A 15,081-nucleotide genomic window follows, 5' to 3' on the forward strand; every position below is an offset into this window, starting at 1 on the left:
CGCGGCCTTGGTGGGGGGAGATCACTGACCTCGGCCGCGCGGCCTTGGCGGGGCACTGACCTCGGCCGCGCGACCGCGGCGGTGTTACTAACTTCGGTCACGTGATTACGGTATACATATATATATATATACATATATGCGTATGTGTGTGTATTATATATAGATATAGAATATATATTACATATAATATATATAATATTCTCTTTTTTACTTTTTTCCCTGATATGGTTTATAAGACGTATATACTATCTGTCATCGCGGTGACAGGTTGTATTCACTGACAACACGTTAAATAAAAATAACAATAGCGTGCGCGTAGCGCGCGTCTGTGTTGTGCTAGTTTAATAAATTTCGCTTTCTAGTGACTTTCATAGACGAGAAATTCATGAATTGAGCGTATTTAATCACAGTGTGCCTTTTTTTTGTACACTTATAACCGGCGTGTCGTGTTTCTCGCTTCGCTACGCGCGCAATGTGTGCAGTCGCCATTTAAACACGTTCCTGGCAATAGGTGTGTGTTAATTAACGAATTAAATGTTCGACCGAGATACTGTAATTATTTCGACACGCGGTGTGAAAAAAAAAAATTACTTCACGGTGAGAGAAGCGCGAAATTCGCGTTCTCTCCATCGTTCGTTTTTCTCACGATGGAACATTAATAACGTTTTCGAAGCGAAATATGTACATATATCGCGTGTGCGCATGTGTTCGCACATCGTCCGCTATTCAAACGGTCGAGATTCGCAAAACTCGTCGCGCGTCAGTTTCAGTTATCGTGTATTTTGTGCGAAATCCGAAAATACATTCACCACCGTCTGCTGTATAATAATGTCTGGGCGGATCCTTTGAGAAACGTTATACGATCCGCTTTAATTACAGCGCCCGGCGGCTTTCAATTAAACCGCGAATGGAGTCGAATGTAAATTGCTGTACGTATCGGGGAAAGAAAAAACTCGCTCGCGCGCGATCGATACGCCACGGTTATTTTTTTCTCGTTCTCGAATCGGCAAAAGAGCGAAAAGCGGAATTATACACATAAAATAAATGACCCTTGGAAATCGATTTATTAGATATTGCGCGTTAAAATAGACGACGTTACACCTCAGGAGACACGCGATCCGCGCGTTTATTATTTCGATGATACGCGTGAGATACAGCAAGATATTAAACGCGAGCAGCATCTGGCGTAGTAGTAATAGTCACCGATTGGTCAAGTTAACTCTTCCACCATACAAACATACATTCGCTTTTATCTAAAAATTAAGTGCTAATTAAATACCCGATACAAAAATTTGGTGCTCGTTTGGCAGAAAATTAAAGTGGAAAAGGAGGGGTAACTTGACGCCAAGCTAATTGACGTCTTCCTAATTGAAAAAACAAATGCATTTCCAATGAAAAAACAACTCAGACTAAACTACATAATAATTAAGTGCTTTTGTTTTTTTTTTGTTTTTTTGTTTTTAGATAGATGCGAGTTTATTTTTATATAATGGAAGGCTAACTTAACATAGGGTAACATGTCGTGTTCTCTTTCCACGCAGAAGTGTAGTACTTCTAATACAAGTCGATCATTCATTGAACCCCATGCACGCGCGAGCTCGCAAAAATAGATCCGCGTATATGTTTCCGTGTTGTACTATACGATACGAGCTCGTGCGGAATTTTCTTTCGCGTGGAAATATTTATCATTGCTCTCCCGTTGCGGATATATAAACAGAAACGACTTGTATTCAAAAATACTCGCAAGTTCCGAAACTCCGAAATGAATTTCTCATTTATACGCGCACCGACTTTCTGCAAGGTTTTTGCAGAAAGATCCGCAAGTCTTTGCTGCAGAAAATATCCTGCAGGGAAAACAAGAATGCGGAAAACTTTGTGAAGAGAGCAAGTTCGAAAATTCCACGATTACTTCATCTTTTGATGAAACGCAACAAAGACGAAATAATAACAATTATTAATATAATTATACGATGCTCTCGGAGATGCTTGAATGTTCAAGTTTCTTCTTTGTAGATCGAGAAATACTCGCGATGAGAGAAACTTTGCGTTGAAAGTATTTTGAGAAAAAAGATAGAAAATGTTTTCAACTGCGTATCGAAAAGTTTTCTACGTTGCGTACGAATTTTTCTCCCTTTGTGTAATTCCGAATCCGATAAAGGGGGCGGTTTATGTTTAAGAGAGGTAGAGAGAGAGAGAGAGAGAAGAGACAAGTTACGCGAAATGTTTTATTTGATTGGTTTGTTTTTATGCCGCTACAAAAGCGACCCTCCGTTCCGAGACATCTTTTCGCGCTCACTTATATACTTTGATTTGTATTTTACAACTTTTTTCAATTCTTTAGAAAATTCTCAGAATTCTTTCAAATATATTCCATGTATTGGTTTTTAAATTAATTCGGGTCTTTAAACACGCGTACTTGTGACTCGTCCATTCCTTGTAATTAATCATATTCAGAGTTTCCATGCGTTTTTTTTTTTTTCATTTCTTTCAATCTTTTCATCCGAAGTTATCTTTGTTCCTTCGTGCGTTTTGATTATCGCACTCGCTCTAGTTAGCAATCGTGCCGTCTTTCACGCGCGTTCCGCGCTATCACACACGCGCACAATTTTCTGTCTCGACGCTCCCCCGGAACGATCTTTCCAGCTTCGACGTCACATTGTGTATTCACGTAGACTTTTTTTTTTTTCCCGCGCCGCTTCAATCCCTTATAAAGGGAAGATTATGGAACGGTAACTGAATACAGGAAATGACGCGTATGAAAGCGTCGGTTCGCCGTTTCCGTGATCCTTGTTCATTGTATGATATATTGCGTTGATCAGCCAGAAAAAAAAAATCCAATATGCAGCCGCGTATAGCGAGCCGGGAAGTTCGCGCGCGCGACACGCTGAGAAATATTCATGGAACATTGGCGGTGACACAATGCCGCGAAGTTAACTGAAAAAAGTGTCGCGCGCCGCGCGTTGTAAAAGCCGATCAATCTCTTCACAATCGGAAGCTATCAGGAGGTTGAAAATTCGGTACGCGGCAGAGCGCCGCGTATAACACGAGAGATGAGGGATACGGGTCGCCGAATTGCCCCGTATTTTCGAACACGAGCACGAGACGCATTTGTGTTGCGGGGATTATAAAAACAATTGCTTTCGAGTCCGCTTGATATCTTACGGAATTACGGTGGTCGAAAAATTATCGTTCGATACGATCTTTATAATTATATTTATAGCAAATTTATCATAATGCGGACAATATAAATTTTCACGCAGTAACAAGTATAATTAGAGTGGAATTAGTTTTAATGGATTAATTAAAACTTCCTTCCGGTAAATTATGATAATCATTAAGAAAATACTCCGTGAAAATCTTATCTGTCCCTTTCTCTTTCTAAGCCAAAATCTTATCGCTCTTTGTTATTCATTTAAGCGCAAGTATTTCGCCCCATTTTGAAACATTATTTAAAAAGCGCTCGTTTCCATGTCCCCTATCGTGTTATATCCCCGTTTAACTTCCGAGGAACGCCTGGTCTCCTTAGTTTCGCTTCGTTCCGACAATTTACACCACCCTGTTCCCTCTCTGTTCCCTATTTGCGAGCGGTAGCGAATCCGGAATATTTGCGTGAAAGACGAAAATGTTGTGTCTTGCCAGATAAGTTTTGCAACAGAATGAATGCGGGAGTACCGCGCTTTTAAATGTTACGGAAAAATTGCGCGTGTTATGTTCGTCCACGTTGTACATGAAAGAGAAAATATTGCAACAACAAACGCGCTACCATGAGAGGGACATAAAAGTCATACCGGACTGGGAAAAATTAAATTTTGGAAATTATGCTTACGCGTGCGCAATTTTTTATACAGAAATGTTAAGACTGATGAGTTGCGCAATGCACAAATGTGAATCAACGAGTACGCAACATTTCGCAAAAAAATACGTACTAAATAAAATAACAGAATGGTTTGAATGAATCTGACTTTTATTATTTATTTTCAAGTACTATTCTCTTGATAAAAGGAACTTTTATTTAAAAACGCGTCCACTATAAAAAGTTTTTTATTTTACTAAAAGTAGCTAATAGGATGTTTAATGAATTAAAGAGTGTAGGCCGGATACATCCTGTTAGGATGTACAGTCGAATAGCCAAGCGGAAAATTGTAAAAGCGCGCATTTATAAAATTTACATGCAGCATTTATTTAGAGCGTTCAGAATTTCAGAATAGCGCGGTAGCCTTTTTGATAAAATTGTTGTACAAATTGCGAACAATTTTTGAATTCTGTTCACGTTGACAAAGATGGCGACTGAAAATGAAAGTAAAGAGGTTTACTTACTTAGTGAACCTCATATTCTGAACTAAATATATCGTAAATTTAGTAAAGTTTGCGTTTTTTTTTTTGCAAAATAAAACGTAAGTGTAAGAACTTTTAGTTTGCGAAGTAAAGTGACTTGCTCAATATTTATGTGGCATCTGCGTCTCAAACCTGCTGTCAAATTGCAAGAAAAAATATATTTCATTTGAAGAGAAAAAGAGATGTCTATTTATTTAACTCGCAACTGAAGTATGATTGATGAAATATTAAATCAGAACGATATTTTTAACGTTATAAAATTATATTACTTTATTCCATTTCCGTTCTAAAGTTATTTTAATCTTATTGACATTCAAATTTCTCTCTCCTTCTCTTTCTCTCTCTCTCTCTCTCTCTCTTTCTTTCGCTCTCGCTCTCTCTCCCTCAATCTCAATCTTCCAAGATAAACTTTCACCTCGCATTTGACGTTTCCAACTTAATCAAAGTTATTGTTAAATTTGATTTCCCCGCGATTCATTTTTGCATAACCCCACTTGTGTCTTTACTCAGTGAAATTGAACGCAAACTCTCCCTTGATTTAATAATTGTATAAAAAGCGCTCTATATATAAGTACACGTATTCAATTTTCTTTATTTTTATTGACTTATGCGTGACGATTTGAAAATGATCTGCAATATTTACTCTTGATAATGAATTTGCGCAACTTTTTTTTTATCGGTTTCAATTAATTACATACAAAGTAGTCTCGTATCCTTTTTCACTCAATCTCGCTCGTTCTGTTCGCGATGCCTGGAAAATAGGTAATCTCTAAAATGAAACGTGCGCATATCACGCTGCTTCAGAAGGTATCGGTACTAAAAGTTTCTCGTACAGTTTATTGGGTCACGTCGCGGATTAACGTAGAGCATCATGTGTGTGTATACGTGTGTGTGTGTGTGTGTATCTATCTCCGCGTTCACATTAAATTTCATTTCATTTCCGACATATATAAGCCGCGCAGCGACGACGACGACGACGACGTTCACGTGACGTCAGGAGCAAACATTGTCACACAGAGAGCACGGTCCGTGGGGACTGGATTTCTCGTTCGATCGACTCGACGTCAAACTTTATTGTAATTAATTACAATACCGCGTGGGCAATGGTCCATTAACCGCAGACGTGTGTACACGGTACGCCGCGTAATTCGCCGCACAAGTAGCTTACATCATTCTGTGGTAACATGGCGCAATAAGTTAGCACCGGATAGAATTATAACGAGATCATTGATACGATACGTGACGCGACGTAAGAAAAATGTTTGATCTTTAGATTTTGACGCACAATGTTATTTTATTTGTTTTTTTGTAAAACTAATATATATGACATTTCAAATATCCGGCGCAGAAAATTTCAATTTGCTCTGCGGCATCTTTAATCAATAAGATATGTTGTCACGATTTGCATATCGAATCTCGGTCTTCGTCCTGTCACATTTTAATGAAAGATTCTTTAATTGTAAGCGAATCCTTTTGTTGTGCAATTATTTGATGAAAGATCAGCGTTTGTTTTAGATTTTTTTTTTTACGTGCGACCGTAAAACCGTTTTACGATCGTTTTACTGCTGCGATATAAAATGTAAGATCAATATTTAATTACGTTCTCGTACTCGTTTCCAGGTCCGATTTAGTAGAAGAACTTTGCTCTCGCAGGGTTTCTAATTACTTCGCTTTTCTCCGACGAGAAAAGCGCCGGTTTTTTTTTCTCCCCATTACTCTCTGGTTTTTTCTTTCTCTTATCTGGTAGTTGTTCGTAACGTGTCCGATTGAAATATAATAATATCGCGAAAGTGCAGCACGGAGGTGCATTCTCACTTAATTCAAAATGTAATGTTTTAAAGAAATACGCAAAATTGTTTTTTACGTATTTATATTTGTATTTTTTTTTTTAATTGTTACATTTAACACAAAATCTCCATTAAAATTGTGCGTTTAATGACAAAATTCTCTTCGAGAGAACCCGACAGTTGTCGATCCGAACGAACAAACAAAACAAACTTCATCACTTGTGCATTCGGGAACGTAAACAACGCAAATAGACGTAGCGCGTATAATCGGAAGTTATGCAAGCTTTTCTAGCATTAGGTGCGCCTGTCTATTTCAGAGCTCGACAATAGTCGAAATCGCTTGTCATCCGAATGGATGTCGAGTTTGGCCGTTTCCGATTTTACAAGCGGTGGGACGTAAGCGGATTAAACAAAGCGCGTTGCGAAAGCGCGTCGTGTCGCATCAATGTCGCGGATTTCGTTTTCCGCACGAGCAACAAGTAACACGTCGCCTGTCAAGCTTTTCATATTTCCGCCGTATTGAGATCGCGAATTTCTTAATCCCGGGCGCCGCTATTCATCCCGCGACAAAAGAACGGAAGTACGGCGTATATATCTCCTCCACGCGTTTAGGTAGATAATACGCGCGTAATGAGAATGCAGGCGGAGATATACGATGTATATATATATATATACATACAGTGTGATTCTACTTGCTTGTCACTTATTAGAACGCTGTTGCTTCCGCTTTAGCGGAAAATCTGCTGATGATAAGCGATCGTTGCCAGAGAACTCTTTGTAAAAAAAAAATATATATATATATATATGTATAATAACGACAAACGAGAACGCGAAAGAGCATCTGCCGGTCGTTTCGATTAATCGATCACTTGTACGCGCTTATCTGTCGTCTCTTCACAGTCGTTGGCACTCGAGAGAAATGAGCGGATTGCACTTTCCCATCTGTGCGTTTACGCAGATCGATCGGTTTTGACGCTGACATATGAAATATTGAATGCATCGTTGTTTGTGACTCAATTTATTATTCAAGATCGCAAATACGTATCGTTTTTCGCGAAAGTTCGTGAATTATACGTAAAAATTTAGCTTGAAATGTAAACAACGCCAAATCGACAATAATTCTCGCTTTATTATGTGTGCGCTTTTGATTTTTAAATATGTCACGTCCAAAATAGAGGGAGAGAGAGAGAGAGAGAGAGAGAAAGCTAATTTCACCTCGCTTATGCATGAAAATTTGCATTTCGCCTCAAGAGTTTCGTGTTGCGTTTGGCGAATATGCATGTATTTAATAATGGAAAGCATCGGAAATGTTATTGACGCGATCGCTCTGTAACGAAATTCCCCGACGCATTAATGCGTAATAAGCTCTCTTCTCTCTGGATGTGCAGTTGGTATCAAATAAAATTTATCAATACGAATGTAAAATACAAATGGTCAAACAGAACGAAATCTCGTTTTGTTCGGCGCGCGTCTGTCAGTACTTCAACTTTAAATTTAATTAGAACCGATGTATCTTTTTTCCGCGATAGCTGTCGATATTTACGCGTATTAACCGCGTGTAAAACAATGGGTCCGATCCGATAACGATGCATGTCTGGAATGGAAAATATTGTCTTTGCGCGTTATTTTTTTTCGTTGATTGCTTAACGTTGAAATGCTTGCGTTGCGTTGGTTGAATGTTATCACGCGCGCGATGATTGTTACTAAACAGAACAGTGACTTTTTTGTGTTCACAAACACTTAGACAAGTCAAAAAGTCAAATCAAAGTCTGATAACAATTTATCTAATAAATAAAATTAATTTTCTATCAAATTATCTCGAGAAAAATGGATAATTTTTACAAAAAGTACGTTTAAAAAAAAAAAAAAATAAAGAAGCTGTCTTAAACCTAAGTGGTAACATTATTGCATAATTCATTCTGTATTATTACGCACATATTGCGCATATGTTTGCGTCGACTTTTAATGACCTTGTTCCAAGTTTGTTTCAACTTCAAAGAGAAGATTTGTTTTGATGCAAATAAATACACATATTGTGCAATACGTATTCATTAACGTTTATGCGCAGACTTACCTTGTCGCCTTGTTGTAAGCCAGCCTTCTCGGCGGGACCGCCCTGCACGGTCCACACAATGCATGCGAAGGTGCGCCCGTCCGACCCGGTTTTGCCACCCACCACTCGCATGCCAAATCCGCGCGCTGCAACAAAGGAACCTCGGGTTATTGAGAGAGTAAAGTGCCACGATGTATGGCGAAAAGCGATATAACGCCGGTAATTTTCCGAGAACATCCTCTTGTTTATTGATTCTTGTGTGTACACACACACACACACACACACACACACAGGACGCGTTAAGGGAAGAACGCGTGGGCCAATCATCGTCTCTCGCTTTATCGATAGCAAATACAGACATTTCCGGAAACCTACGTAGAGAGAGTGATAGCGTAATTGTGTATTTTGTTCTCTTTAGGACGAAAGAGAGAAGAAGGAAGAAAGAGAGAGACACAGTCACGTTTCGCGCGAGGATAATCCGCACGCGTACAATTTCCTTAACGGTCTCTCTGCAGCGGGAATTTATAGGCGAGTGTGCGGCTGAAGTCACAACGCCGGGTAAAATAATTAACACTCATGTCGCTTGATGTAAATGCGCGCGGTAATTGCGCCGATTGTTTCGGGTAACAATGTCAGGTTGTTAGCGCGAGTAACTGACATGAATTATTTATTCTCTCGAAATATTATTTGATCGCGTCAAGACGTTTCCTCTGTCGCGTTGCAACGCGATTGTTCTGCAAAACTAGATCTTTGGGGGAAGGAATTAGATTTTGTTTTCTTGCAACTCTTTCACCTTCAAGGCACACGCCCTGACGCGACGTTTCGATGTCGGTGCCTCGTCGTATTTAACGATTAATCGTATTTTGACGGAAGTACATTCCGACGTGGCCGAGCTAATCTCTATTGGCCCTAAGGATTTCACAGCATCTGGCCAAATCTCCTACGTGCTATTAAGCATTCGGGATTTCGACGGAAATGCGTGCTCTAATGGACGAAAGTTCACGTAATGCGTGTGATCAAAAAGCTCAGGGGGGAATTACTATACTAGAAAAGATGTGCGTCAGAGGCAAGAAATCTCATTTTTTACTTAGCTGTCGCGCGGTCTCGTTACTTTCGTTTATGGAATTTATCGTGCAATTAAACAATTGTATACTTAGCTTTAGTATTGTCTTCGAAAAATATTTGTTTTCGGGAGAAAATTAAAGTAAGAGAGATTAACAAGTTTTTTTCGCGCCACGCTAAAAATACACAACCAAGAAACCCAATTTGATTTTAAAATATCTTACAAATGTTGCCGAGTGGGAATTTGAAGTTTGTTTGTTCGTCGAGGATGTTGCGAACAAATTTGCGAGTTAGTTTTCCGTTCCCGGCGGGAACGCAGTTTATCGAAGTCGATAGAAATTAATATCGTTGCGGGGAAAAAGAGATCGCCCGATCGTAGTAGTTACTTCCTGCCGAATAAGAGAGAGCCAGTCGCGTTTATGCCGGGAAAATGTCGAACAAGTTGAAAGTTTACTCGTTCCACGCTATTTGCGCGAGCCAAGCTTATGTAACTCTCTCTACGTTGAAGTTTTAACGAGCGAAAAGGATGTAACGATAAAAGCAGGAAAGAAGAGAGGGAAGGGAAACGATAAAACAGAGAGAGAGAAAGAGAGATTTGCCGATAATAGCGTATAACATCCGTAATTTGGGCGTTTCCCGCGGTGAAACGAGGATAAAAAATTGCCACGTCGGCTTCCTGCGGCTTCTCGCACACGACACGACATCGTCCGGGGATCGCCATTACGCTTGTTTCTCACGTCCGCGTCATAAACGCGAGTTTATGCCGTTCGTCCTATTGCCCCCATACAAAAGTCTTAAACCGAAGGTTATACGACTGCGCGAACAAATATATAGTTTAGTTCAAATATATATGATTAAACGTGAATCGTAAATTCGATATAAAAATATGTTTTACGCGTATTGATCTTAAGAGGATGTGTATGCCAGTATTGATCGCGAACGCATGATTATACGGTGTTTCATGTGATCCAGATGTTCTGTATGTACGTATCGCTTGGATTTAAAAACATCCATTTTAACTCTAATCCTGTAAATTCTTCGACATTGGTATGCAATTTTTAAAAATGAGGTATTTCATTAACTATTCTGTGGAGGAATTTCTAAAGAGTTAAAAGTATATTAACATCAATGTTATTTTCTCAAATTGGAATAAAATCCCATGATTTTTTACAGATTTTTTGCAACGTTTTAACCAATAAAAAAATCATAAATAAATGTCAGGGTTTATAGGATAAGTATCTAAAAAAAACAAACGTTTATAAGATTAGAATCAAAGACGGAATAAAAGATATAGTGAAAGAAACCTACAAGTAAATCTATATAGAAAGTGTAATAATTTTTCTAAATTTATAATGACCATTTCTCTCTGTGTTCTACTTGATATAAAGTGCTAGAGTCAATACGCGAGACTGAATCAGCCAAATAGAATAGATACTGAAGATTAAAATAAGATCATCGGAAAAATAAGACATAGTAATAAAAATAAGACACGATAGGGGCAACGCAATGACAATAAAAGGGCAAAGGGACACGGGAAAACCGTGGTCGCGCGCGAACGAGGAGAAGGCGGAGAAAGGGAGAAGCGTGGGTTGGCATTCGATTGACGCGCATCACATGAGCGAGAGAAACCCTCGCGCGTAGTTTCTATCGTGCCATGCATATATTGCGTGCGGCGGTCAACATCTTTGCGCTCGCGGCGCCTGAACATCCACGATCGGACGCGCGCCATTCTTGCGAGCCGCCGGGAATGGAATTGTCCCCGTGTATTAGCATGAGAAATGCGAAACGCGCACGGGGAGAAGCACTTAATTAAGTGTTATCGTTCTGACCGCGCGCGTAATTTCGTTCTGATATGTGCGAATTAATCTCTGTCGTCCTTTCGCGCGTGCTAGCCCTCACGTAGCGTGAGAAACCCCGTTGACGAGTTCTCATGTCATCATCGAATGTGTGTTCGATCGTTTATCGCATCGAAAACACACAGCACCGGCTGTTCGTTAATTCCATCCGTTAATTCGATTGACGATGTTAATGAAAACAAAATGAAAAACGGATAATTTAAATACGATATTTATTTTTGTTCGCGCGGATATTTGTTGCGGTTGTTGATATATTGTTTGCAAAAAAAGTAATATTGTTATAGCAATTAAAAATAATATAAAGAGAGAAAGTTTATATATTGTTTATATATAAATATAATATGTATTTTTACGATATATATTTTTAAGTTGCAGTAAAGTTTATTTCAACTTTGAAGAGGGGGAACTGGTGTCAGAAATGCGCACGTACGCGCGTGAAAACAATATCGATTCCGGCCGCTCGTGCGCCGCACGAGATTGTCGCGATTGACAAGAAAAGTCAAAAGCGTCACGTAAGTAATTCGAAACAAATCGAGTGAAGCTCGCACGTGTCCGGACGACTTTCAAATTCGACAATCGTTAAATATCTGTCCCGCAGCGCAGCGGAATTACAGCGGGACCGGCTGTAATTCCGCTGAACGTCCGTTCTGTTGACCAGTAACGTGCAAACCTGCGTTTGCACAAACGCGACGTTTAACAAGATACGCGAACGCGACGTCGTACCATTTAATTGATCAACGTCATCGGACTCTCGAAGCGCAGCGGAATTATCTGTTAATGCTCTGACGAACTGGTTAAGGAGAATCTTGTTTGCGTCCTGGCGTCGCGTCGAGATAGCTCGAGGACTTAATCCGATTAGAGGTTTCGCTCGCATGTCGTGCTAATTATCAGCAACTATCGGTCACGATCAGTGTTGTGATAATCTTTCTGCGAATTGTTTTGTCATGCATGAAATTCAATCGCTGAACGAACACAGTTTTTTTTTTTATTTTGAATATCAAATTTTTGAACATTTATTCAAACATGTGTTCGAATGTAATACACTGAGAGGAGATTTAGATTCGACGAGAGCTTTTCACATTCATACGCAATCTTTTAATACGCAGCAGAAACAAAAGATATTAGCAATCTCGAGAAGAGTATTGTGAATATTTATAACAAGAAGAAATACAATAAGCGTTCGGAAGCGACAAAGCTAATTAAGCTCAATGTTGAAACAACTTGCAAGAAGCGCGCTCTAATTACAAGCGGCACGCAAGTTGCATAATTATAGACCGTGCCGCTCATTTACACGTGCTGCTTCACGTTTGCAGTAAGAAAGTTAATTCCGAGTTGCAATATATATTATTATCGCGAGTTGTTACGTATGTGCGTATTAGAATTAATAAGTTAAAAGTCGAGTTTTAAAGGTCGAATGAACAGTTCTGTTTTGTGCTTCAATAAAGTTAATACTACTTTTATTCTCTTGTAAAAAACATGTCACCTCAGTATCAAAAATGAATCTTATGGCGCACGCACGTGACTGAAACTCTGAGCTTATATAGTTGAACAGTTCGGACAGACGGGGGGGAAGGGCACAAAATAATTCTAAATCGGATTTATGATAACGCAAATGCGTTCAGCCACAGTGGCGTACCTGTTGCAGACAGTTCCGGAGAAAACCGTGTGACAACCCCTTCTATAAATTCCCGTCTCTATGGACAATTTTCTCATTTCTTCGACCCTTCTTTTTTTTTATCCCGCCCCGATCATTCCGCATCTTTTTAACTTCGCAAAAAACGTATGGATACTCCCTGCTTTTTTCCCCGCGTGAGATTATTTCGCAAAATGTGAAAAATATTCCGTAATAAAAATTGTTCATACATTATATATTTCTTACACAGAAAAGAAAAAATTTTATATTCACCTTCACGACAGTTGATTACGCAACACTGCAATAAATATCAGAAGTAAGAGTGTTTTGAATAAAATATTTTCTAATGAACTCTCGAATAGAAAGAACAAAACGCGAAAATCATTTATTCGCATTTATTTCTATACAATACACCTAGAAATATATTATTCCTCGCGAAAAGAAACTCTCTTTTGAGTTTTTTTTTTTTACTAAGTAAAGCGTAAAAATGACAGTGTGATTTGATTCTCGCGCGCGTACTCTTTCTCATAATTTTCTCTAATAAATGTGACACGGAACAATCTCTCTTCTTTTTTTTTTTTTTTTTCTTATTTTTTCCTTCTCACGGGACCCGCGTAAATAATAATGATAATAACAACTACAATTTTCATCTCTACGTTTACGGACGCTGTACACGTACATCGGCGCTTTTTCTCGCCCGCCATTTCCATTAAGTTTGTCCCCGTTCGCGCGCGATTGTCGACCCTTGATCTCCGAAGACACACCGAGACATCTTTAAATGTTGAAAAGCGAGAAAAGAATTTCTCTTACGGAAACATTAGCATCTAGACGGCCGCGCCGTCTTCTCTTGAATGTAAAACGAATGCGCTCGATAATTCGGAAAAGTGTGTGTTATTGAAAGAACTCCCGAAGAGAACTTTCAGAGACAAGAGACGCGACGCGCAAAAAGTGAGGATAATTGCGAGAAAGATATTTTGAATAACTCGGCCGTTTTCTTCGGAACGAGAAGACGCGAACAAAGCGTTCTACGCTTTTTTTTCCATTAAGTAAAGATACGCTTTATTTTCACGAGCGAGAGATTGCGTTTCTGACAAATAACGTGTATATTTTAATAGAGCGCATTTCTCGCAACTCGTACACGAAGAGCACAGGTGATTTATATCGGGATCTATTTTCGCGACGTGATGTTATCAAACTAATAGAACACGGTTGACACGGTTTTACATGGTGGTGCGCCTCAAAGTAACACTTTAAATGCGTCATGCCGGTGGATTACAGGCCGAGAGTTTCTCGCGCGCAATTAAACGCGCGACGGTGGCGTCACGGCGGGTGTTTTTCCAGGCTGTTCGTCAACGTCGTTTAATTATAATTATTGTCCGAGTTGAAATAAATCGTCCTCACCCCACGACCGTTTTTGCGCGACGTATAACGATGTCACGCGCACGAAAACGACAAAGCGAGAGAGGCGTTCCGCTCTAAATTATAGTTTGCAGCATATAACGCAACGGCGATAATTCATACTCCGCTGGAAAACGTGACGAATTAATTTGTACTGTTTCTGAGAGTTACACGCAAGTGCCGTGCCGCGGAAAATTTTACAGTTTCACGAGCGATTTATTCATCGCAAGCGATTGTGCGTTATTTTTTTTTTTTTTTTTTTTTAGCCGCGAGTTGCTTCCGAGAGAGCTACTGCGTATTCGCGATTTGCATTTTTCAGACTCCGCGCTGAAAGAATTCGCCACTCAACGATTATTTCTGCTTAATACTCCACGGTCTTGCGCATTTCGCGTATTGTCCGTGTGTTTTTTCTACTGTGTTAAATTACGAAGATCAGCTAAACCCTGTTAATTCGGTTTTGTTTTACTAAGAGAATAAAATCGTTTGATCCGGACGTGGAGGAGAGACAGAGGCTAGATCCCAGCGAGGTGAGAACAAACGTGGATCAGCGCGTCGGCTTTTTTCGACAGCGTATTCTCCCACTGATATATTAACACGTAACAGCCGTTAATGCGTTTGACAATAACACACTCATTTGCACACGAGTTATTACAATTCTCATTTATCTTCGTCTTTTACAGATGCTAAAAGCGTATCACAAAATTTCAAATCTCATCTCTGTTCGAACAAAACAACTCTTCGTGCAGATTTAGGGTCACGTGATGATTGAATGCAACGCGGCATACACAAAGCGTGGCAATTATTCGACGGTTTCTCGCGCACAACTGGCGCAAGTCTCTTTTCTCTCATCGTTACATCATCGGTTTGTATCGAACAAATGACACCGCTGATTTTTTTTATGAGATACTCAGATTTTTATATATAAAAATCGACAACCTACCAAATATTTGCACGCCG

The 15,081-nt window shown here is 39.5% G+C and overlaps 1 protein-coding gene across 8 annotated transcripts in view; it reads right to left on the reverse strand.

The window, feature by feature from the left end:
- LOC109858642 (regulating synaptic membrane exocytosis protein 1) overlaps nt 1–15,081 on the reverse strand; it is a 131,125-nt gene that overhangs the window by 26,952 nt on the left and 89,092 nt on the right. For all 8 annotated transcript variants that reach the window (XM_020436111.1, XM_020436110.1, XM_020436114.1 and 5 more), the window contains exon 12: nt 8,197–8,321. In XM_020436111.1, coding sequence (XP_020291700.1) covers nt 8,197–8,321 — 125 coding nt within the window. The remainder of the gene's footprint in view (nt 1–8,196; nt 8,322–15,081) is intronic.

Source organism: Pseudomyrmex gracilis, unplaced genomic scaffold (genome assembly GCF_002006095.1).
Source record: "Pseudomyrmex gracilis isolate BER0280 unplaced genomic scaffold, ASM200609v1 scaffold_216, whole genome shotgun sequence".
Lineage (NCBI taxonomy): Eukaryota > Metazoa > Arthropoda > Insecta > Hymenoptera > Formicidae > Pseudomyrmex > Pseudomyrmex gracilis.